Source organism: Perca fluviatilis, chromosome 15, assembly GCF_010015445.1.
Source record: "Perca fluviatilis chromosome 15, GENO_Pfluv_1.0, whole genome shotgun sequence".
Taxonomy (NCBI): Eukaryota; Metazoa; Chordata; class Actinopteri; order Perciformes; family Percidae; genus Perca; species Perca fluviatilis.
This window is the reverse complement of record NC_053126.1, coordinates 36,183,467-36,208,995: the sequence shown is the minus strand read 5'-3', so window position 1 is coordinate 36,208,995 and position 25,529 is coordinate 36,183,467. Positions and strand designations below refer to the sequence as shown.

At 42.7% G+C, this 25,529-nt stretch overlaps 1 protein-coding gene across 6 annotated transcripts; it reads left to right on the top strand.

Annotated features, from left to right (window-relative positions):
- The first annotated feature begins 259 nt into the window (after nucleotides 1-259).
- med15 (mediator complex subunit 15) lies at nucleotides 260-24,621 on the top strand. Of its 6 annotated transcripts, XM_039825228.1 has the most exons (19): nucleotides 260-426; nucleotides 1,547-1,634; nucleotides 1,715-1,766; nucleotides 2,001-2,024; nucleotides 2,253-2,417; nucleotides 3,160-3,482; nucleotides 13,241-13,567; nucleotides 14,171-14,296; nucleotides 14,841-14,999; nucleotides 17,334-17,452; nucleotides 18,531-18,658; nucleotides 18,839-18,973; nucleotides 19,078-19,141; nucleotides 19,250-19,316; nucleotides 19,414-19,571; nucleotides 21,098-21,264; nucleotides 23,423-23,521; nucleotides 23,685-23,863; nucleotides 24,522-24,621. In XM_039825228.1, exons 1-18 carry the CDS (start codon nucleotides 359-361, stop codon nucleotides 23,822-23,824), a joined length of 2,409 nt encoding a protein of 802 aa, XP_039681162.1. In that variant the 5' UTR covers nucleotides 260-358; the 3' UTR covers nucleotides 23,825-23,863; nucleotides 24,522-24,621. The 6 variants fall into 6 exon arrangements, with proteins under 6 accessions (XP_039681162.1, XP_039681164.1, XP_039681163.1 ...); XM_039825230.1 differs by lacking the exon at nucleotides 24,522-24,621 and having other exon boundaries at nucleotides 14,174-14,296; nucleotides 23,685-24,066; XM_039825229.1 differs by lacking the exon at nucleotides 24,522-24,621 and having other exon boundaries at nucleotides 23,688-24,066.
- Nucleotides 24,622-25,529: the final 908 nt, after the last annotated feature.

Here is a 25,529-nt window from a genome sequence, read left to right as displayed (position 1 = left end):
TTGATACTTAAGTACAGTATATATCAGATACTTTAAGACTTTTACTTAAGTAATATTCTAAAAGGTAACTTTCACTTCTACCGAAGTCTTTTTCTAGTACGATACTTGTACTTTTACTCAAGTATGGCTTTCTAGTACTTTATACAACACTGATACACACACACACACACACACACACACACACACACACACGCATGCAGTTCAGTGGTCAGCCAGCAGGCGGTGGTAAACTTTATTAACACCGGATTAAATCCTAAAAACACAGCAGCCTTTTTCTCTGAGCGGAAGGAGGAAGAGCAGAGGGAAAACATTAAACTCTTCAAGTAAAAAAATCCTCCATAAATACATATTTTGTGTCATGGAGGTCCCCGGGCAGGACAGCGACTGGAGGAGCCCTCAGTTCCGACAAAAAGTCGTCGCTCAGATGTGAGATATCTTGTTTCAGTGTTGTGTGTTTTTAACCTAATCACTGGTTCTGTTTCTGTTGCGTTAGCCCAATGAGCTAAGCTAACGTTAGCTCAGCAGGAAAGCACGTCATGTCAAACCGTGTTTAAAAAAGCGCCAAATTAATTCTTACTTGTAAAAAAGCGAACTAAACGGCGATCCAAAAACAAGGCAGTCAACATATTACGACATATTTTGGCTCACTCTTTAATTCGGCTTACTTCAAATTGTTAAAACAATGCCAAATGGCGTTTTATTTCATATGTTATAATTAGCATCATTAACGGTAGCTGCTAGCGTTAAGCAAGTTAACTCTTTAACGGTACTCGCTTCCCTTTAATTCGGCTCTGAGAAGAGATTAACATTAAACACACATCTGGTGTCGTTGGTTCACTGTCAAACTCGATTATGTGTTATACATTTAAACATAAACACATCATAGTATACACTATGTGTTTTTTTTCAAAAACTTTATTCATAAGAAATTACAATAACAGGCACACACACACAAAAAAACACAATACAGTGTCCGAGAGCAGAAACGCATCACATTAAATATACACTGACTGGTGAATAAGGACCATAACGCATGTATCAACGTAACGTATTCAAAACAAGACTATAAATAAATAGTAATAAATATTATGTAAATAAATAATATTTATGTGGGCATACTTAAAATTTTGTGCAATACTTTATATTATAAATATATAAATTTGTGTGTGTGTGTGTGCGCGTGCATGCATGTGTGTCTGTGTGTCAGAGAACAGCATCACATTAAATATACACTGACTGGTGAATAAGGATCATAACGCATGTATCCACGTAACATTAAAAACAAGAATATGCTTACTGTATATATAGCTTAAATATTATGTAAATAAATATTTATGTGGGAATACTTAAAATGTTGTGCAATACTTTATATGTGTGTAAGATATAAAATATGTCTGTGTGTGTCTCTGTCTCTCTCTCTTTCTGTGTGTGTGTGTGTTTTATAGGTCCAGGTTGGTTTTCTTGCCTGTACTGAAATCTCCATGTTCTGACTTATTATTTTAACATGTTCAAACTAAACTAAGTGAAGCGTGTGTTTTCTCTCCAGTGAAGAGGCGATGAGGAAGGCAGGAACCGCACACACCAAGTCCAGCCAAGACATGGAGAACCACGTTTACGTCAAGGCCAAATCCAGAGTGAGTAGCGTAGTCGATCTCTGGGGGACTTTGATCCCAGTCTTACAGTGTAGTAACGGATGTCCCTCTGTGTTTCCCAGGAGGAGTATTTATCTCTGGTGGCCAGGCTCATCATACACTTCAGGGACATCCGTAAGTATTTAACCTGAATGGAGATTTAGTTTTAATACTGTGGTCTGTAAGCCGACTCACACACCATGAGAGTCAGAGGCTGCGAAGGCTGTCTGACATCGCGGCAGACGCAACTGGTTGAGAATCAGGGTTACTTTTCCTCAAGAAAGCCTCTATTTTTATTTCCGGTCTCTGTAAATAATGAGCTCTCTCAGCCCTACCAATCACTAATATCTTGTTGTGTCTCGTTTACAGACAAGAAGGCACTCGGAGTTCAAGGTAAGTCCATTTGGTTTTTGTCTCTGTTTGGGTCACCATTTGGTTTTTTCTATGCTGTGTTTCTGTCCTCCTCGTTCTCTTCCAGACTCATGGGGTCCATGGTTTCTGCTAGGGATGTCCCGATCAGCTGCTCTTCTCTCCTCTCCGAGACCGCGATCGGGACATCCCTAGTTTCTGCCGTGCATGTCGGAGCTGCGTAATATGATCTGTTGTCTGCCCTTCTGCTAGATCCCATGAATGCCCTGACTAACCTGACGGGGGTTGGCGGGGGCCCGGGCGCCATTGGCATGGGGCCCCGCCCGACCGGGGCTCCAGTGGGTGGCATGGGGGCCATGGGGCAGATGCAGATAGGCCAGCATGCCATGGCAGGGGTGGCTGGAAACCCACAAGCCAGTGAGTGTGTTTCCTCCGTGTGGTGTGTGTTCTCTGGCTGCATCACAGCTGGGCTCTCCTTCAGTCTCCTTTCAGCTTTGTGTGTGTGTGTGTGTGTGTGTGTGTGTTTGTGTGTGTGTGTGTTTGTGTGTGTGTGTGTGTGTGTGTGTGTGTGTGTGTGTGTGTGTGTGTGTGTGTGTGTGTGTGTGTGTGTGTGTTTGTGTGTGTGTGTGTGTGTGTGTGTGTGTGAGAGATATCACGGAAGGCTTGTATCACGTGGACGCGCCGACGCTGTTGTCTTACTTAAAATGGGAGAGACAGAACTGTATATACTATAAATACTATAGTTTTAAAGTTTATCTTCATCACAAACTTTGAAACTTTAAATTCAACGCTTCTTGAAAGTCACCACGATGCTCACAGAATGGATCTCAGGTTGTTTATACACACCGAAAGGGAAGCGTTGAACTGACGCAGACCGGACACAAACATCGAGGGAGCTTTCAAGCCTCGGGCTCAGTTTCATTTTACACCTGGAAGTATCTCGTACACACACAGTGCGGCGTGTGTGCGCTGCAGATGTAGCCGGTTAAAAGAGAGATTCCGCGGCACATCGGCTCTGCGAACGGGTCCGCACATGTTACGAATTCAGTGTAGCTGAAGCGTTAGCATGGGTTAAGAATGCAGAAATAAAATGTACCTACATTGTACTGTATGACTTTTAAGAGTATTGTTTGTGTTTGTGTCCTTGTTAACGCTGCAGTTGGGGGTCCAGGACAGATGCCGATGCAGCAGATGGTGCAGGCGCAGCAGCAGTCGCTCCAGTTCCAGCAGTTCCAGCAGCAGCAGCAACAGCAGCAGCAGAACGCCATGCAGCAGCAGCAGAACGCCATGCAGCAGCAACAGCAGCAGCAGCAGCAGAACGCCGCCATGCAGCAGCAGATACAGCAGCAGCAGTTGCTGAGGGTGCAGCAGATGCAGCAGCAGCACCACCAGAACCAGCAACTTCAGCAGCAGCAGCAGCACCAGAACCAGCAGCAGCAGCAGCAGCAGCAACAGGCCCAGAACCAGCAGCAGCAGAACCAGGTTTATATGCCATTCCCTTAAACGAGATCAACGCGAACACCAACGCACAAGTATAAACCTCACGCCACAGTGACAGCTCTTTGTGGTGCGTCCGCAAAACCATACAGTATCAGGCTTTACCTCCTTCCTGTTGGTACAGGGCTCCAGACTAACGTTTTGCCTTGGTTGCACTGGTGCGCCTAACTTTATTTAGGTGCACCAGCACAAAATTTAGGTGCACCCAAATTTTTCCTCGCGTTGCCGTTAGCGCTGAATGGCGATACATGATATATAGCTCTGTATTTGTGTGGGCTAAATGTTCAGTTTTAAGTCCAAGCCACTTTTCACAAGCTCTTTTATTAAAACAGATTGTGATTAAAATCAAATGCAAAGACAGGGTTTCCTTTACCAGTTTGAAAATATACAGCTGCAACACATGTAAATGAAAGTTATCTGAAATAAATAGCCTAGGATATATTAAAAATATATATATCTCTGAGAAAGCTCCTTCACCTGTTTTCAACAACAATAACAGACTGATTAAAAGAGAAAGAGGACGCCCGGATAGCTAAGTTGGTATATATAGAGTAGAGATACACCGATTACAACTTTCTAGGCCGATTCCGATTTTTCATTGAGTTAGGGAAGCCAATACCATTTTTAGCCAATTCCGATTTCATTTTTTCTAACCAGTTTACAGCACACACAAATTTATTTTCTATCTTTTCTTTAATAGAACATTTTACATTTTGCATAGAACATAGAACATTTTTTGAATAGATAACTATCGCTATGAAATAGAACTATAGAAATTACTGGTGTGGGAAATTCACACACATCTAAAGTGCAATGTTATGGAAGAACCATTTAGTTTTTTTCACTATTTTTTTTTATATATATATATAGCAAACTAAACTTCTGTATGTATGAAAACGGGTAATGGCAATAAAATAATATATAAATAACAAAAATAAAATGAAAATAGCCTTGGAGTTTAAAGATATTTCTCAAAACACACACACAGGCCTGTTTGAATGTCAACAGTAACGTTATCTGAAAACAGCGTGGAGTTCCCTTTTTAGCAAGTTTGCTTTATGTGTCATTGTGCATAAATATGAACACTACCGTTACTGTCATCTGCTATCATTAGCTACCGACGGTTACCTCGGAACAATCCAGCAATTACAAGGTACCCTAGTGTGAAACAGATCATTTAACGTCACCGCTCATTTTACACACAGTTTAGCAACGTAGGAAAGCTTTTTTGAACACCTCTTTTTGTCGGGCAGGTGTGTAGGATATGCTCAAAAGTAGCAGATCAGAAGCTCAGAGGAAGTCCCGCACACTGACCCTTACGCAAGCAATAATTTATTTAGAAAAATACAACGTTTCGGTCTCAGACCTTCATCAGGTAAATTCACACATTCACCTCAACCATAGCCTTAAATAGTTTGGTTGACTGACCAGGACCAATCAGGTCCGGCTCTTGAATGACGTCATTCATTCACAAAGTGACACTCCCATCACGGACTGTGAACAGGAAAAAATGCCACTTAGTACATTTAAAAACAATGGATAATCAGACCAGTTATGTTATAGACTCATAATCAGTGCATTGTATTTTTCGACACTTAATCAGAGAGGACACAGTCCATTCAAAAAGTGGATCATTGCATTGGTTAAGTTACATTGTAGCAGTCCATATTCACATGTACAATGAACAGTTACTGAGGATAAACTAAGAAGGAAAAAAACATAAAATTAGCATAACATAATATTGAGTTTAAATTCATCATTAAGGCCTTTTGGCGATAGCATCTGTAAAGTAAATATCCAATATGCCTTGCGTCTTTTTAGTAGCAAGTCGTGGCCTTTTTTGACTTGTTCAATGCCACAAAAGCGCAATGATGAGATGTCATGCTTATGATCATTGAAGTGTACCGCGACCGGGTAATCTCAGGCATTTCTGCGAATAGAGCTCTTATGTTCGCTAATGCATTGTTTTAACTGCCTTATGGGCTTGCCTACATACACCAGACCACATGGACACATTCAAATGTATACTACACACAGTTTAGCAACAAAACTAAACGCTGAGGGAAGATTACAACGTTTTTGATGTTGGTTTTGAGCGGTATGTACCCCCACTAACCTGGAAAGCGTTTTAAACAGTAACGTTAATACAGCGGGTCGGAGGAATACATCGTCGTTTACACAGCGGCCGGTGGGGCGTCCAGAGTCAGAGGGACCACAGCGTTCGCTAACGTTAGCTTCTTGTCTCATCAGGGGTCTGATAAACAATAAATTCATCAAAGTCAGGGTACCCAATGCTATTTTCCAATAAACTGCTCTGACATATTTTAACGGGACCCATATGAGTGCGGTTTTCATGTTCCAGTTTTTCAGCCTCAGAGGGGAGAGAGAGAGAGCGGCTGACCGTTGGCCTGAGAACAGTAGAGCAGACGGATCTGCAGAGCCGTGTATAATTACGACTTTATGACATTTCATAAACAGCTGATTGAGCGGCAGTGCGCCGCTGCTACATGCATAGCGGAAACCCTGCATGTGCACGTGTGGTGCTGAAGTTGCGCGATGTTAATCATGCGGCGCCCGAGTGAATTTGACCGGCATAAAATCGACATATGTCAGACTGGCATAAGGCATGGCCGATGACGTGAAAATCGGCCAATTCCAGTCACCAGCTGGTCAATCTGTGCATCTCTAATATAGAGGTTCAACTCCGACCTGCGGCCCTTTCCTGCATGTCATCCCCCTCTCTCTCTCTCTCCCCTTTCATGTCTTCAGCTTTCCTATCAAAAAGGCTGAAATCTTAAAAAAAAAAAGAAAAAAAAGAGGGGGAGTGCGATGGACTGAAGCGTATTCTACTCCCAGAGTGACGGCTGACTCATTATGAACGGGTCCAGCACGGGTCGAATGCTCTTTGGCGGGTCAGCATCTTGTGTAGGCTATGAGATGTCTGGATCGTCACTGCGCTGCATTTTTATGAACTATGATATTCTGGCCATGGGTCACATCTCTCGCCCAGGTCCAGCAAGCTCTGTCTCACACGCTATTACTCAACACACTGAAGTTAATTCCATTTAATAACTTCTAATGTGTTTTTCGCCGTGGCAGCCGCAATAACAGATAGTTATCAGCGGAAACACTGGTACCAATACAGGTTTCCTCTCATACTTAATATACAGCTGTGTTAATAATACAGGTTTCCTCTCATACTTAATATACAGTGCCTTGCGAAAGTATTCGGCCCCCTTGAACTTTTCGACCTTTTGCCACATTTCAGGCCTCAAACATAAAGATATAAAACTGTAATTTTTTGTGAAGAATCAACAACAAGTGGGACACAATCATGAAGTGGAACGAAATTTATTGGATATTTCAAACCTTTTAAACAAATAAAAAACTGAAATATTGGGCGTGCAAAATTATTCAGCCCCCTTAAGTTAATACTTTGTAGCGCCACCTTTTGCTGCGATTACAGCTGTAAAGTCGCTTGGGGTATGTCTCTATCAGTTTTGCACATCGAGAGACTGACATTTTTGCCCATTCCTCCTTGCAAAACAGCTCGAGCTCAGTGAGGTTGGATGGAGAGCGTTTGAACAGCAGTTTTCAGTTCTTTCCACAGATTCTCGATTGGATTCAGGTCTGGACTTTGACTTTGCCATTCTAACACATGGATATGTTTATTTGTGAACCATTCCATTGTGGATTTTGCTTTATGTTTTGGATCATTGTCTTGTTGGAAGACAAATCTCCGTCCCAGTCTCAGGTCTTTTGCAGACTCCATCAGGTTTTCTTCCAGAATGGTCCTGTATTTGGCTCCATCCATCTTCCCATCAATTTTAACCATCTTCCCTGTCCCTGCTGAAGAAAAGCAGGCCCAAACCATGATGCTGCCACCACCATGTTTGACAGTGGGGATGGTGTGTTCAGGGTGATGAGCTGTGTTGCTTTTACGCCAAACATAACGTTTTGCATTGTTGCCAAAAAGTTTGATTTTGGTTTCATCTGACCACAGCACCTTCTTCCACATGTTTGGTGTGTCTCCCAGGTGGCTTTTGGCAAACTTTAAACGACACTTTTTATGGATATCTTTAAGAAATGGCTTTCTTCTTGCCACTCTTCCATAAAGGCCAGATTTGTGCAGTATACGACTGATTGTTGTCCTATGGACAGAGTCTCCCACCTCAGCTGTAGATCTCTGCAGTTCATCCAGAGTGATCATGGGCCTCTTGGCTGCATCTCTGATCAGTCTTCTCATTGTATGAGCTGAAAGTTTAGAGGGACGGCCGGGTCGTCCGTAGATTTGTAGTGGTCTGATACTCCTTCCATTTCAATATTATCGCTTGCACAGTGCTCCTTGGGATGTTTAAAGCTTGGGAAATCTTTTTGTATCCAATCCGGCTTTAAACTTCTCCACAACAGTATCTCGGACCTGCCTGGTGTGTTCCTTGTTCTTCATGATGCTCTCTACACTATACGGACCTCTGAGACTATCACAGAGCAGGTGCATTTATACGGAGACTTGATTACACACAGCTGGATTCTATTTATCATCATTAGTCATTTAGGTCAACATTGGATCATTCAGAGATCCTCACTGAACTTCTGGAGAGAGTTTGCTGCACTGAAAGTAAAGGGGCTGAATAATTTTGCCCCCACTTTTTCAGTTTTTATTTGTTAAAAAGTTTGAAATAGCCAATGAATTTCGTTCCACTTCATAATTGGGACCCACTTGTTGTTGATTCTTCACAAAAAATTACAGTTTTATATCTTTATGTTTGAGGCCTGAAATGTGGCAAAAGGTCGAAACGTTCAAGGGGGCCGAATACTTTCGCAAGGCACTGTACAGCTGTGTTAATAATACAGGTTTCCTCTCATACTTAATATACAGCTGTGTTAATAATACAGGTTTCCTCTCATACTTAATATACAGCTGTGTTAATAATACAGGTTTCCTCTCATACTTAACAATATACAGCTGTGTTAATAATACAGGTTTCCCTCTCATACTTAACAATATACAGCTGTGTTAATAATACAGGTTTCCCTCTCATACTTAATATACAGCTGTGTTAATAATACAGGTTTCCTCTCATACTTAACAATATACAGCTGTGTTAATAATACAGGTTTCCCCTCATACTTAATATACAGCTGTGTTAATAATACAGGTTTCCCTCTCATACTTAACAATATACAGCTGTGTTAATAATACAGGTTTCCCTCTCATACTTAATATACAGCTGTGTTAATAATACAGGTTTCCTCCTCATACGCTAACAATATACAGCTGTGTTAATAATACAGGTTTCTTCTCATACTTAATATACAGCTGTGTTAATATACAGGTTTCCTCTCATACTTAACAATATACAGCTGTGTTAATAATACAGGTTTCTTCTCATACTTAATATACAGCTGTGTTAATAATACAGTTTTCCTCTCATACTTAACAATATACAGCTGTGTTAATAATACAGGTTTCCTCTCATACTTAACAATATACAGCTGTGTTAATAATACAGGTTTCTTCTCATACTTAATATACAGCTGTGTTAATAATACAGGTTTCCCTCTCATACTTAATATACAGCTGTGTTAATAATACAGGTTTCCCTCTCATACTTAATATACAGCTGTGTTAATAATACAGGTTTCCTCTCATACTTAATATACAGCTGTGTTAATAATACAGGTTTCCTCTCATACTTAATATACAGCTGTGTTAATAATACAGGTTTCCTCTCATACTTAATATACAGCTGTGTTAATAATACAGGTTTCTTCTCATACTTAATATACAGCTGTGTTAATAATACAGGTTTCCTCTCATACTTAACAATATACAGCTGTGTTAATAATACAGGTTTCTTCTCATACTTAATATACAGCTGTGTTAATAATACAGTTTTCCTCTCATACTTAACAATATACAGCTGTGTTAATAATACAGGTTTCCTCTCATACTTAACAATATACAGCTGTGTTAATAATACAGGTTTCTTCACATACTTAATATACAGCTGTGTTAATAATACAGGTTTCCCTCTCACATAACAAATACAGCTGTGTTAATAATACAGGTTTCCTCTCATACTTAATATACAGCTGTGTTAATAATACAGGTTTCCTCTCATACTTAACAATATACAGCTGTGTTAATAATACAGGTTTTCCTCTCATACTTAAATATACAGCTGTGTTAATAATACAGGTTTCCCTCTCATACTTAACAATATACAGCTGTGTTAATAATACAGGTTTCCTCTCATACTCTAATATACAGCTGTGTTAATAATACAGGTTTCCTCTCATATTAACAATATACAGCTGTGTTAATAATACAGGTTTCCTCTCATAACTTAATATACAGCTGTGTTAATAATACAGGTTTCCTCTCATATACTCTTAATATACAGCTGTGTTAATAATACAGGTTTCCTCCTCATACTTAAATATCACAGTGTTAATTAATAATACAGGTTTCCTCTCATACTTAATATACAGCTGTGTTAATAATACAGGTTTCCTCTCATACCAATATACAGCTGTGTTAATAATACAGGTTTCCTCTCATACTTAATATACAGCTGTGTTAATAATACAGGTTTCCTTCTCATAGTAACAATATACAGCTGTGTTAATAATACAGGTTTCCTCTCATACTAACAATATACAGCTGTTTTAATAATACAGGTTTTCTCTCATAGCTAATATACAGCTGTGTTAATAATACAGGTTTCCTCTCATACTTAACAATATACAGCTGTGTTAATAATACAGGTTTCCTCTCATACTTAATATACAGCTGTGTTAATAATACAGGTTTCCTCTCATACTTAACAATATACAGCTGTGTTAATAATACAGGTTTCTTCTCATACTTAATATACAGCTGTGTTAATAATACAGTTTTCCTCTCATACTTAACAATACAGCTGTGTGTAAATACAGGTTTTCTCATACTTAACATACAGCTGTGTTAATAATACAGGTTTCCTCTCATACTTAATATACAGCTGTGTTAATAATACAGGTTTCCTCTCATACTTAATATACAGCTGTGTTAATAATACAGGTTTCCTCTCATACTTAATATACAGCTGTGTTAATAATACAGGTTTCCTCTCTCATACTCTAATATACAGCTGTGTTAATAATACAGGTTTCCTCTCATACTTAACAATATACAGCTGTGTTAATAATACAGGTTTCCCCTCATACTTACAATATACAGCTGTGTTAATAATACAGGTTTCCTCTCATACTTAATATACAGCTGTGTTAATAATACAGGTTCTCTCATACTTACAATATACAGCTGTGTTAATAATACAGGTTTCCTCTCATACTTAATATACAGCTGTGTTAATAATACAGGTTTCCTCTCATACTTAACAATATACAGCTGTGTTAATAATACAGGTTTCCTCTCATACTTAATATACAGCTGTGTTAATAATACAGTTTTCTCTCATACTACCAATATACAGCTGTGTTAATAATACAGGTTTCCTCATATACTTTACAATATACAGCTGTGTTAATAATACAGTTTTCCTCTCATACTCTAATATACAGCTGTGTTAATAATACAGGTTTCCTCTCATACTTAATATACAGCTGTGTTAATAATACAGGTTTCCTCTCATACTTAATATACAGCTGTGTTAATAATACAGGTTTCCTCTCATACTTAATATACAGCTGTGTTAATAATACAGGTTTCCTCTCATACTTAATATACAGCTGTGTTAATAATACAGGTTTCCTCTCATACTTAATATACAGCTGTGTTAATAATACAGGTTTCCTCTCATACTTAATATACAGCTGTGTTAATAATACAGGTTTCCTCTCATACTTAATATACAGCTGTGTTAATAATACAGGTTTCCTCTCATACTTAACAATATACAGCTGTGTTAATAATACAGGTTTCCTCTCATACTTAATATACAGCTGTGTTAATAATACAGGTTTCCCTCTCATACTTAATATACAGCTGTGTTAATAATACAGGTTTCCTCTCATACTTAATATACAGCTGTGTTAATAATACAGGTTTCCTCTCATACTTAATATACAGCTGTGTTAATAATACAGGTTTCCTCTCATACAAACAGGTTTCCTCTCATACTTAATATACAGCTGTGTTAATAATACAGGTTTCCTCTCATATTAATATACAGTTATATTTAATAATACAGGTTTCTTCTCATACTTAACAATATACAGCTGTGTTAATAATACAGGTTTCCCTCTCATACTTAATATACAGCTGTGTTAATAATACAGGTTTCCTCTCATACTTAATATACAGCTGTGTTAATAATACAGGTTTCTTCTCATACTTAATATACAGCTGTGTTAATAATACAGGTTTCCTCTCATACTTAACAATATACAGCTGTGTTAATAATACAGGTTTCCTCTCATACTTAATATACAGCTGTGTTAATAATACAGGTTTCCTCTCATACTTAATATACAGCTGTGTTAATAATACAGGTTTCCCTCTCATACTTAATATACAGCTTTGTTAATAATACAGGTTTCCTCTCATACTTAACAATATACAGCTGTGTTAATAATACAGGTTTCCTCTCATACTTAACAATATACAGCTGTGTTAATAATACAGGTTTCCCTCTCATACTTAATATACAGCTGTGTTAATAATACAGGTTTCCTCTCATACTTAATAATATACAGCTGTGTTAATAATACAGGTTTCCTCTCATACTTAATATACAGCTGTGTTAATAATACAGGTTTCCCTCTCATACTTAATATACAGCTGTGTTAATAATACAGGTTTCCTCTCATACTTAACAATATACAGCTGTGTTAATAATACAGGTTTCCTCTCATACTTAATATACAGCTGTGTTAATAATACAGGTTTCCTCTCATACTTAATATACAGCTGTGTTAATAATACAGGTTTCCTCTCATACTTAATATACAGCTGTGTTAATAATACAGGTTTCCTCTCATACTTAACAATATACAGCTGTGTTAATAATACAGGTTTCCTCTCATACTTAATATACAGCTGTGTTAATAATACAGGTTTCCTCTCATACTTAATATACAGCTGTGTTAATAATACAGGTTTCCTCTCATACTTAACAATATACAGCTGTGTTAATAATACAGGTTTCCTCTCATACTTAATATACAGCTGTGTTAATAATACAGGTTTCCCTCTCATACTTAATATACAGCTGTGTTAATAATACAGGTTTCCCTCTCATACTTAACAATATACAGCTGTGTTAATAATTCAGGTTTCCTCTCATACTTAATATACAGCTGTGGTAATAATACAGGTTTCCTCTCATACTTAACAATATACAGCTGTGTTACTAACAATTAAAACTGTAGACAAATGTCAGAAGTTTGGACTGGCGGTGCTGTGTCTCTCCGTGTTGCAGGGGAGCCGTGTGTGAGTGAAGGGGGGCTGCACAGAGGAGAGATCCAAACACAGGCACGGCTTTACAGAAGGAATGGGTCATGTAACGCAACATTAAACCATATCCATATAAACGACATTGCTTCGTTAGTGGAGAGGCAGCAGATGAGAGGACGTTAGGTGCACCGGTGCGACCTAGGAAAAATCTTAGTCGCACCCTTACACATTTTGGTCGCACTCTAGAGCCCTGTGGTGCTAGTTTTCTCTGGCTGATGATGAAGACATTCAATGACCTAACACGTTCCCTTCCCACACTGTTTGGTGGCTGCGTCTGCAGATGCATCAGACGAGGATTCAGCAGCAGCAGCAGCAGCAACAGCAGCAGCAGCAGATGGTGCAGCTGCAGCTACAGCAGCAGCAGCAGCATGCCCAGGCTCAGGCTCAAGCCCAGTCCATTCAGCACATGGTTCAGCAGCAGCAGCAGGTTCAGGCCCAGGTTCAGCCCCAGCCGGGTCAGATGCCTCCCCACCCTCAGCAGCAGCAGCAGCAGCCCAGCATGGTGCCCCAGTCTCTGGCGGGGCAGATGGCGTCCGCTCAGCACGTCCCCATCAACTCGCTCAGTCAGCAGCAGCAGCAGCACCAGCTCAAGATCCAGGCCTTCCAGGTGAGGACACATTTAGTCTGCTACCTTTCTGATTTAAAAAAAAAAATGTTTTCTTGTGCTACCTTTGCACCTCCGCCGCGTCCACGCTACTGCGGCGTTTCCGAGCCCCTTAAAACGGAAACATTTGGAAACGCTGCGTCCCCAGTTTGGGTGTGAAGGCCGTGGGGATGCTTTGTAGTCCGGATGGACGCAAACGGAGACTTTTGGAAAGGATGCAGCACAGTCAGTCAGTGTTATCGATTAAGTAGGCCTACATATCTGTCAGTAACAGTTCCACTTTGCTGTCGTCGCTCCGTAATAAATCGCTGATCTTATTAGGGGTCCAATCCCGAGAGGGCTGGGATCCTTGCGTATGCAAGGCAACAAGCGATCCCGGTACCAGGGCCAACCCTAACCCTTTAGTCCTTCGTTTCTTCTGAAGTTTGATTCGACAAGAACCAGATCGCTAAATCTGTTTCGGTCGCACTGCAGCTGAAAAATCCCACCGCTGGGTTCCAGTTGACACTTACCCCTCTTCTGCTTGCATGCTTTGCTGTGTGTGTGTGCCTCTGTGTGTGTGTGTGTGTGTCTGTGTCTTTGTGTGTGCGTGTGTCTGTGTGAAAGCAGGCCCGTGCCCTGCAGCAGCAGCAGCAGCAGCAGCAGCAGGCCCAGCAGGCGCAGCAAGCAGCGCAGCAAGCCGCAGCTCAGGCGCAGCTCAACGCGGCTGCCGCAGCCGGCGTTACTGGACAGGTGAGACGGGCGCCGCCTCCAGCTCCACGTGCAACAACTGTGACTCAAATCTCACCAGGCAAAGCAAACACCAGTCATGGTCATGAAGTAGTTCTTACATTCTCCATTCTAAGCCTAACTCTGATAACATCTCACTCAACTCAAATATATTAAAAGAACTATGACTTTGATGCCGTTCATCCAGCTGTTGATATCAGCCATGGTGCTTCTTTTAGAGCAGTGTTTCCCAAGCTTTTTCATGCAACACAAATTAGACCCCCATCTGATACCCTCCATTCATATTTCAATAGCTGATTAATTATGTTTAATGGCAATCAGCTGTGAAATTGGTTGCGGTCGGGTTTGGCTAGTTCAGGTCCAACACTTCTCTGTTTCGCACGGATCCGGGACCAGCCATCAAATATTAGACGGGTTTGTTTTCGGCTAGTACATTTCTGGGTCTCTTTGGGGTTTCGGGCACAGGTTTTTGGAACTGTGAAGACCTTTTTTAGTTTTGGGATGTGTGCCTCCTCTCTGCTCACCTGTCCTGTCCTGTCCTCTGAAGTTGGTGCGTCCCGGGATGCCGATTCCTCCCCGGATGCCTCGAGCCCTGAATCCCTCCATCCCTCCTCCAAACGCTGCCGCGGCCGCCGCAGCAGCCGCCGCTGCCGCAGCCGCTGCTGCCGCCGCCACCGGTGTGGGAGCACAGCAGATGACCCAGCAGGTATTTCTCCTCCCTCAAGGCCGTGACACACCAGGGTCGCCAATTACAGACCGTTATCGCTCAGCGGGGCGGATGCTCACATCGTTATCGTTATGGTTAATTCTCCCTGGAAAACGGAGAGAGTGTCTCTGGCAAACACTGTGTTTGTCAAGGTTGAAAGGAGTAATAGTAAGTCTGTACAGTCTGTGCTTTGGCCAGCCGCCTCTGTGTTGTTGTTGTATTATGGTCCTCATAAGTAAACAACACAACATGATTGGTTGATGTTTTTATTCGCGTGAGCTCAGAAAAATACGTTGCGTAATATTTGCGATCTGTGGGTGTACAGACCTTTAGTCTGACCTCTGAACCTCCTGACCTGTCCACGGTTTGCTTCTGTCTGTCTGCGTCACCGCACAAAGAGTAACAACATGCCAAAGTGGGTACTTTACACGTGTCCGCACGGTGGCTCAGTGGTTCAGCACTTCTGCCTCACAGAAAGTACCCACCACAGAGTTTGATCCCCGGTCTGAGCGGGGCTTTTCTGTGTGGAGTTTGCAAAAAAAAAAAAAAATCTGAAGCGTGGGTGTACTATGAAATAGTGAAAGATGATCCAAAGTAAGATGCAAGTTGTGTGCCATTGCCCGATACAGGAGCACAGCCCACGGAATGATGCGTCCGCCCCGATGATCACCAAATGCTGCACACCAGACCAGCAAGCCGCGGCGTTATATGCAAGAGGAAATGTTCGCGTTTTGAGTGACACGCGAGCGCACACGCCAAACCATTTTCAATTTATCTTCTCCACCTCTGCAACAAGAAGATTCTCTTTTTATGTCTGTGTCCTAATCGGTTGCATGTTCTCACATAAAAGGAGTTTTACACCCAACCTTATCACTGCTACATTTTCATCACTGTAGTCAGGCCCCTTCTGTGTTCCTGCCAGCAGGTGGGTGTAATTCACGATTATTTAAAGGGGCACTATGCAGTTTTGGCCATTTCTTCGCTGTTTTCTTGCTTTTTGCTCGCCGGTTTCTCTATAGAGCCCCCCTACAGCCTCAGAACAGATATTTGGCAGCTCCTATGTTTAGTTGTCTGACTCCTCTCTCGGTCAGTCTACCGTTTCCTCTTTCTCTGTTCCTCCGACAATGCTTTCTTAGCTTTCTGCTTCTTTTTCGCCGGCTCAGCCATGACGATAGTGTGAAAAACTCCATCGCTACCTTGTTCTTATAGCTAGCGGGTTCCTGGATGTGTGCAGTGTCGTAAAGCAATTTACGAGACGACCACCATTCAACCCGAAAAAAAGTAATTTAACCATTCTAAAGCAGTTTTTAAGTTAAGGTAAATTAAGCTATAGTAAGAGTGGGTCTGGGAAAGGTTCATTGACAGTTCATTTCCAAAGGGGGCGTCACCAACGGACATCGCTCAAATGCCTCTGGGCGCAATTGGATAGTCCTTCAACCAATCAGACCAACGACCCGGGTGACGCTTTTCACATCCCATATCCAACTAAAAAAAAAATGTGTTTTTGGTGTTGTCCCTCCACGCCCTACTTTTTCCTTGCAGGCGTTGCATATTGCAAACTTGTTATCTTCTGCACACACGCACTAATTTCCAAACAGCTGACATGTTGCAGGTTCATTCACCAGGTTCCCTACATGTGGGAGAAAAGCGCGGACACGCTTCACACCGCGAGCGGGTACGCGCCACACACGGTGGAAAAGTTGAGAGAAAGGAAAAAGAGACAGTGTCTCTGTCCGTGTGTGCGTGCGTCCTTGAGAACTGTAACTCTATAACTTCTGTTGTCAGTTAATTGTAGCGTTGACCGCATGAAAATTTGACAGAACCTCGAGTATGGCCGGACATGGGAAGCACCCGGCCGGTAGCCGTCATGTTGAATGTAAACAAAAGCTGCTTCGCCCGTCGCTGCGCTATCCTCGTCGCGTAAAGCCCGCCTCAATGGTTGTGATTGGTGTAAAGCCCGCCTCAGCGGTTGTGATTGGTGCCTCAATTTTGAGGACATTGGAAATGGGTTTGAATGGGCTCTTCGCCAGACTGACCTGCAGAGCAAATCTCAAATTTGCCGGAAGTTCGTCAGGGTTTACCCAGGCTAGCATAGTTCCCCTTTAACATGATTACTCGATGACTTTTGGAAATATTTTTGCATTTATTGAATAAAAAAAATATACAGTGAAACAGTTAAACAAATCAACAGTGAAAACACCTTGAACTGAGACATTTCCCTTCAGACTTTTCCTGTTAGAACTTCATTAAAGTTCATTGTGCTGCTCCAGCAGCTGCCTCTCTCCTCCTGTGATTGGCTAATTCTTTTTCTCGTCCAATCACTTTCCTCCACAGGCACAGCAGCATCAGATGATGTCATCGCCTTCACCTGTGCAGGTGCAGACGCCTCAGCCGATGCCCCCCCCTCCCCAGCCGTCGCCTCAACCCCCCACCTCACAGCCCAACTCAGTCAGGTACAAGGCCTTCAATTCCATTTCTATTCAATTTTATTTATAGCATCAATTCATAACAAGAGTTATCTCAAGACATTTTACAGATAGAGTAGGTCTAGACCACACTCTATAATTTACAAAGCCCCAACAATTACAGTAATTCCCCCAAGAGGAAGCATTTGGTGCAACAGTGGCGAGGAAAAACTTCCTTTTAGGAAGAAACCTGGGACAGACCCAGGCTCTTGGTAGGCGGTGTCTGACGGTGCCGGTTGGGGGGGTGATGAACAGTGGCGATAATAGTCACAATAAAGATAATGGAACTATAACTAGAAATAGTAGTTATAGTAGTTCATGGCGTAGCAGGACACTGCAGGACGAGGGCGTACAGTACAGGCCAAAAGTTTGGACACACCTTCTCATTCAATGCGTTTTCCTTTATCTTTTCATGACTATTGAAAATGATTTTTTTTTGATAAATGAACACCTATGGAATTATGTACTTAACAAAAAAGTGTGAAATAACTGAAAACATGTCTTATACTTTAGATTCCTCAAAGTAGCCACCCTTTGCTTTTTTATTAATAAGGGAAAAACTTCCACTAATGAACCCTGACAAAGCACACCTGTGAAGGTAAAACCATTTCAGGTGACTACCTCATGAAGCTCATTGAGAGAACACCAAGGGTTTGCAGAGTTATCAAAAAAAGCAAAGGGTGGCTACTTTGAGTGAGAATCTACAATGTAAATAGTCATGAAAATAAAGAAACACATTGAAAGAGAAGGTGTGTCCAAACTTTTGGCCTGTACTGTACGTATCGGCCGATACGCAAGTTCAGGTATCGGAATCGGGAAGCAAAAAATGGTATCGGGCCATCTCTAGGGAAAACTGCTGGGTGAGAAAGCATAAGGATTCCAGGGACTAAGCTCCCCAGAGAAGAGAGAGGAGAGAGGAGCTCAGTGTGTCAAAGGAAGTCCCCCGGCAGTCTAAAACTATAACAGACTAACTAAGAGCTGGTCCAAGGCAGACCTGAGCCAGCTCCATCATGTGAAAGTGTGACTGTGGAAGCCGGTTTATAAAAACTGTACTTCCTGTCTCCAGCTCCGGTCCCACTCCATCTCCGGGGGGTTTCCAGCCCAGCCCTTCCCCTCAGCCCTCACAGAGCCCCGCCACCGCCAGGACCCCCCAGAATTACGGAGTGCCGTCTCCTGGACCGCTCAATACTCCAGGTCAGTGCAAAGTACTAATACCACACTGTAGAAATACTCTGTGACAGTAAAAGTCTGTAAGTATAATCAGGAAAATGTAGTTAAAGTATGAAAACATTGTAGCATGTGGACGCGCCGACAGTGTTGTTGTCATTACTTAGAATTCCTCACGGGAATTTAACTTGTCCTCCCCGTCTCCAGGTAACCCCAGTTCGGTGATGAGTCCGGCAGGGGCCACGTCTCTGGAGGACCAGCAGTATATGGAGAAACTCAAACAGTTGTCTAAATACATCGAGCCTCTGCGCCGGATGATCAACAAGATCGACAAAAATGAAGGTCAGTGGTCGGGAGGAATCGCCCGATGTCCGTTGAGATTACTTGTTGTCCATTGTGACGACGGGATAATCATTTAAAATCAATGATGTTGTTTGTGTTGACAGACAGAAAGAAAGACCTGAGTAAGATGAAGAGTCTGTTAAATATCCTGACTGATCCAAACACCAGGTAACAGCTTCTCTCGGAACCCTTCTACATAACACACAGTCATCAATCAATCGTGAGAGTGAGTGTCTGTCTGTCTGTCTGTCTGTCTGTCTGTCTGTCTGTCTGCAGGTGTCCTCTGAAGACGCTGCAGAAGTGTGAAATTGCTTTAGAGAAGCTGAAGAATGACATGGCCGTGGTGAGAACTTCTAATTATAAAAAAAAGAATAAATTCATTTGTTTGAATAAAGGTTTGAAGTTTGAATAAACAGTTTTGTGTGTGTGTGTTGTTCCAGCCGACCCCCCCTCCCCCCCCAGTGCCCACCAAACAGCAGTACTTCTGTCAGTCGCTGCTGGACACCGTCATGGCCAACATCCGCTCGCCCGTCTTCAACCACTCTCTGCACCGGACCTTCGCCCCCGCCATGACCGCCATCCACGGGCCGCCCATCACGTATGTCGCAACATCTGCACTGCATCTGCACCACGTCCGCACAACGTCCGCTAGGGGTGCATGCTATATCAACTTAATATCGATATGCGATTGCACAATATTATATCGAAAGTGTTCAGTTTATTTTGTGGAGCGCTGCGTGCCGTCCGTTGGCTGTGTGGTTTAATTAAAGCTGCTGTAGGTAAGATTGTGAAGATCCAGGACTTTGCCAACAAATTTGAACAACTTCTCAGTCCCTCCCCCCTTTCTGCTGCAGCCCAAACCGTCTCCTAAGCCCCTCCCACACAACGGAGTTTGACAGAACTGCCGGCATGTCAGACAACATGTTCAATAACTAAACACTCACCAACAGTAAAACGATGCTAACTAGCAGGCTACCGTTAGCCATTTCAGCATCATATCAGACCGACCACAGTGCTAACGTTACTATCATCCTCACCAACGTAGCTTTGTGGACTTTTGACTACTAATAACCAAGTGAAAGATAAATCACTCATGGTAATTATGTTACCTGTTGAGAGGAAATGTGGCTACATCTGCATCGTTCTTCAGATCTTTAAAATCCTGCAGCCACGCCACCTCTGAAGAGCCTCTCCATTATTCACGGAGTTTTAGAAAACCTTTCTGCAGCTCGTGCACGGGGAGGGGGGAGGGGAGAACGCTATATATGCGTGTGCCTGAGCAGTGATTGACAGGCAGATAGACCCCCGTGGCCCTGATTGGAGAAAATCGACCGGGAGCGGTGGAATTTTGCCAATGGCACTACAGGCTGTAGGTGGTGCCAGAGGAGCTGTTTTTTATTTTATATTACATAATTCATGTAGTTCTACTGGAACATAGGGTCAGTTTCAGCAAATGTGACAGAAAGTTAGTTTTATAAGACTTACCTACTGCACCTTTAACGCTGTAATGATCATGTTTCATTGGCCAGTTACCGTGCCACGTGCACTACGTGACAAACCCTACGGAGCGTACCACGTGACGTGTGTGCATATTTCGACACAGTGACAGTGTAAGTGAAGAAATAGATAGAGACAACGAAATGGAACGAGTCATGAGTGCGTGATGCTATCCCAAAAAACAACCTGTAGCAGTTAATACGCCAGAGCCAAACGAGCCTCGCTAGCGAGTGCTTTTGCCAGTGGCACAAAGTACGACAAGAACTCCAAGAGACGTACTGTAATCACCAGTGCTTTAACATATTATTTGGCCAAAGATATGATGCCCATGCCACATAGTGGATTAAAAAAAGGCTTCAAGAAGCTTCTGAATGACAAACGGTTCCAAATCCCATCCCGCACCGATTTCTCACAGCTCGCTATCCCGCAGCTTTATAAAAGGCGTTGCAGGCACTACGAGCCGTACATAAGTCTCACTATATTCTTATGAAGGTATGAATATTATTACGATGAGGCCACACAACGTCGGAACAGTCATATAAAGAAAAATCTGCTTTTAAATAAATGATTCTGTGCGTGTGTGTGTGTGTGGTTAAAGTCCTGATGTTGTGTTCCCTTGGCCTCCAGCGGTCCCAACGTCTCCGGGAGGAAGAGGAAGCACGAGGAGGACGAGCGGCAGACCATCCCCAACATCCTGCAGGGAGAGGTGGCTCGCCTCGACGTCAAGTTCCTCGTCAACCTGGACCCGTCCTTCTGCAGCAACAACGGCACCGTGCACCTCGTCTGCAAACTGGGTAAATACAGACACGCCCGCCAAATCGCCACCTCCTCCTCTTGCGTCCCTAGTGTTCAACTAGGGACGCACCCGAATCTTCGCCTTCCTGTAATCAATGGCGCCGTCATTACGGTGACCAGCGTAGCGCGTGCACAGCAAGCGTAGGGTTGGGTTCGGGTGGGAAAAAATTCTGAGGTCATAAGAAATCTAATTGATTGTTACAACAACAATGCTGTGTTTCAAATCCCGCACGTCTGGACTTGAGCGTGCGGTTTTGTAGGACAAAGTGCGTTCATGCTGATGTGTGGCCACAAGCAGTGCGCTGCAAAATGGTGAGTAGACAAATGTAATACACACACACACACACACGTGTTGTATTAGATACGTACCGCTCAGTGAAGTTGGCGAGAAAACAAGCCGCTGTATGTTTCGTCAGGTGACGGCGTGTTTGGCGGTGACAGCTCGGTTGGGGGCCGGTTACCGTTTAAAAAAAAAAAAGTTTTTTTGTGGGGGGGTAAACCCCCCCGGTGTGGGGAGACAACGCTGTTGAAAAGACACACTGCAAGAAAAGTTAGTCCTACTTATGTCCAAACGTTGGCACATTTGAAAAAGCTCTACGGCAGTTTTATTTCTAAGGAGGACGCGGCCGAGCGACAGGAAACGGCGAGTTTGAAGTTCAAACATACAGACACAAAGACAACAAGACGCCGTTAAAAACAGCAACAAAATAAGAGTTGTTAAGAAGCCGTACAGAGCGCCCGGAAGCAGCGAGCCATTGCTACAGTAACACTTCCAAACAGTACCCACATCCAGCACACAGAGCCATGCCAGAGCAACAGACCACATCTGTGAGCTCCAGATCTCTTCTGTCCAGATGCTGCCTCGGCCGTCCGTCTGTCGAGGCGATTATCTCTCAGCTTCACCTCTAAACAAAGTGCTTCAGATAATCTGCTACTCGCTTTCCCTCAGCAACAACGGACCGCAGTACCACAACAGTACCTGAGTTTACTGCGTTCAAGTTAAGACCGGTTTTTCATTGTGGGGTTATTTGCTCTAGCTGGGTTAGCCACCGTTAGCAATACCAGTAGATAACAACCAATTAGGCTGTTTGTGTGCATACAAACAGCTCAACAACATGTCCCCAGATAGAAGTTGGACAGGACTGTGTGTACGACGGTGGTAGAAGTGGTAATAAACTGGATGGTACTACAGCTGTGGTACTACAGCTTTAATAAACTGGATGGTACTACAGCTTTAATAAACTGGATGGTACTACAGCTTTAATAAACTGGATGGTACTACAGCTTTAATAAACTGGATGGTACTACAGCTTTAATAAACTGGATGGTACTACAGCTTTAATAAACTGGATGGTACTACAGCTTTAATAAACTGGATGGTACTGCAGCTTTAATAGTACTGCAGCTTTAATAAACTGGATGGTACTGCAGCTTTAATAAACTGGATGGTACTGCAGCTTTAATAAACTGGATGGTACTGCAGCTTTAATAAACTGGATGGTACTACAGCTTTAATAAACTGGATGGTACTACAGCTTTAATAAACTGGATGGTACTGCAGCTTTAATAAACTGGATGGTACTACAGCTTTAATAAACTGGATGGTACTGCAGCTTTAATAAACTGGATGGTACTACAGCTTTAATAAACTGGATGGTACTACAGCTTTAATAAACTGGATGGTACTGCAGCTTTAATAAACTGGATGGTACTGCAGCTTTAATAAACTGGATGGTACTACAGCTTTAATAAACTGGATGGTACTGCAGCTTTAATAAACTGGATGGTACTGCAGCTTTAATAAACTGGATGGTACTGCAGCTTTAATAAACTGGATGGTACTACAGCTTTAATAAACTGGATGGTACTGCAGCTTTAATAAACTGGATGGTACTACAGCTTTAATAAACTGGATGGTACTACAGCTTTAATAAACTGGATGGTACTGCAGCTTTAATAAACTGGATGGTACTACAGCTTTAATAAACTGGATGGTACTGCAGCTTTCACTGCTGTTGGTGTACAAATGGAACACACTATAACAGATGTTTAATGTGGGGGGTATGTGGACTAGCTATGGGAACCCCCCCCCCCATTGTGGGTGTGAAGCCATCAGCAGGCTGTTTGAATGTTGTGTTGTGTTTGTTGTGTTCCCAGATGATAAGAACCTGCCCAGTGTTCCTCCTCTGCAGCTCAGCGTTCCTGCCGATTACCCCGATCAGAGTCCGTACTGGGCCGACGACGGGGACCAGTACGGTGAGACCACCAGCGCACACACACACACACACCTTCTCTACACACAGCTAACACACACACCACCATCTCTACACACAACTTAGTATCCTCCACACAGTGCAGATGTTATAATCAAAAATGTATAGCTAACACACATTCTCACCCCCCCACCCGCCCCCCCCAGCAGGCGCGAACAGCTTCCTGCAGACGGTGCACAGGAACATGACGTCCAAACTGCTGCAGCTCCCCGACAAACACTCGGTGACGGAGCTGCTCAACACCTGGGCTCAGAGCGTCCGCCAGGCCTGTCTGTCAGCCGCCTGAAGCCCCGCCCACTTCCTGTCTCCATCTGCTGCAGACACAGTAACTCCACCCCTCCTCTGTAGCTCCTCCCCTCACCTCTGTAACCCCACCACACGTTTCTGTGTCTTAAGTGCCTCGAAATCACCATCACCAAACCCACCAGACTCCATGTAAATAATCAGGACTTTTAGCGTGTATAGAGCCAGCATATCTCCACATGTAACCAAACCAGAGTGGTGATTGTTGGAACAGTGGAAAGATGAACCAAGACAGCTTTTGATAGTTTATTTAGTTTCTGTCGACTTTGAATGAAGTGTGTTTTACAATGATAGAAGTTCTGATTATTTACATGGAGTCTGGTGGGTTTGGTGATGGTGATTTCATGTTAAACTAAAAGGATCTTAACTCTTTAACTAAAAGGTATATCTCTCTAGGGATCCATCCCATAATGTTGTCAGACACTTGGAAGAATAATCTGAGTCCGTCAGCAGCAACAACAGAACTTGTAGTGGACCTAAATACAAGCTGCACAATTGCCCTGTTAACTCACATGTCACCACTGTCAGATGGTTGTTCCCATCAGACACTCAGACACAGAAACAGGGAGAGAGGGTCCAGGTTGAAATTGAAAATGACCTTTTTTTTTTTTTTGCCCGCTTTATCCGACATTTCTGTCCCCTTTTTTTTTCCCGATGCTTTTAACGCTCTGTGTTCACAGACACTACAGTTGGAGCAAACGTTAGCGGACGGCTGCTTCCCCTCCGCTACCCGCTGGACTTTTCTCCGTCACAAAGAAAGAAAGAAAGAAAGAAAAAGAGCAGCAGTTGTTCCCCACGCTCATCTTAGTCCCTGAACATCTCCACGCGGTCTGATCCCAATGCATTCTGGGTTAAAGAAGACGTCCTACAGCCAGAGAGCAGATTTTAGCAGCATGTAAATAACACAAACTCCACGCAGGAAAGAGAACCGGAGAAACCAGACCATCATGTAAAACAGCCCGGCTGTCATTTATCCTGACATATATTCCGATCCCTGAATGCAACACGTTGTGCTTCTGTTTCTTCTTCTTTAGTCGGAATGAGTTTCTGTTTGAGATGTGATGTCAGTTTTTGTACCACAGAAGATAAACTCTGACTGACTGACTTTTGCTTTTCAGAGTGAAAATATAAATGTATTTTTTTTTTTGCTATCATAAATAAATAAAAAAACTTTTCAGTTTAACTTTTTAGAATCTGTTTCAGTCACTGAAGACTAAATATTGACGTCTTTATTTCGTGTTCACTGGTCGGCAGTTTGGGATTCAACCAAAGTGGCTTAAAGGAACACGCCGACTTATTGGGAATTTATCTTATTCACCGTAACCCCCAGAGTAAGACAAGTCCATACATACCCTTCTCATCTCCGTGCGTGCTGTAACGCTGTCTGACGGCTCCAGCGGCATCAGGCCAGCACAGAACATGCAGGTGAATGGTTCCAGTAATCCTACTGCTCCGAATAAGTGACAAAATAACACCAACATGTTCCTATTTACATGTTGTGATTTGTAGAGTCTGGCGTGTACAAAAACAACGTAACATGAGACACAGCCATCTTCTAACCGTAAACAAACAGAGAACTATATTCTCCGAGGCGAGAATATAGTACTTGGGGGAGTGATATGCTCGCAGCAAGCCTGTCTGAGAATATAGTTCCGGTTTGTTTTACGGTTAGAAGATGACTGTGTCTC

Coding starts and splice junctions, on each gene's coding strand:
- med15 (XM_039825228.1), top strand. CDS start 359: ATGGAGGTCCCCGGGCAGGACAGCGACTGGAGGAGCCCTCAGTTCCGA. Junction 427..1,546: donor CAAAAAGTCGTCGCTCAGAT/GTGAGATATCTT, acceptor TTTTCTCTCCAG/TGAAGAGGCGATGAGGAAGG. Junction 1,767..2,000: donor CATACACTTCAGGGACATCC/GTAAGTATTTAA, acceptor TCTCGTTTACAG/ACAAGAAGGCACTCGGAGTT.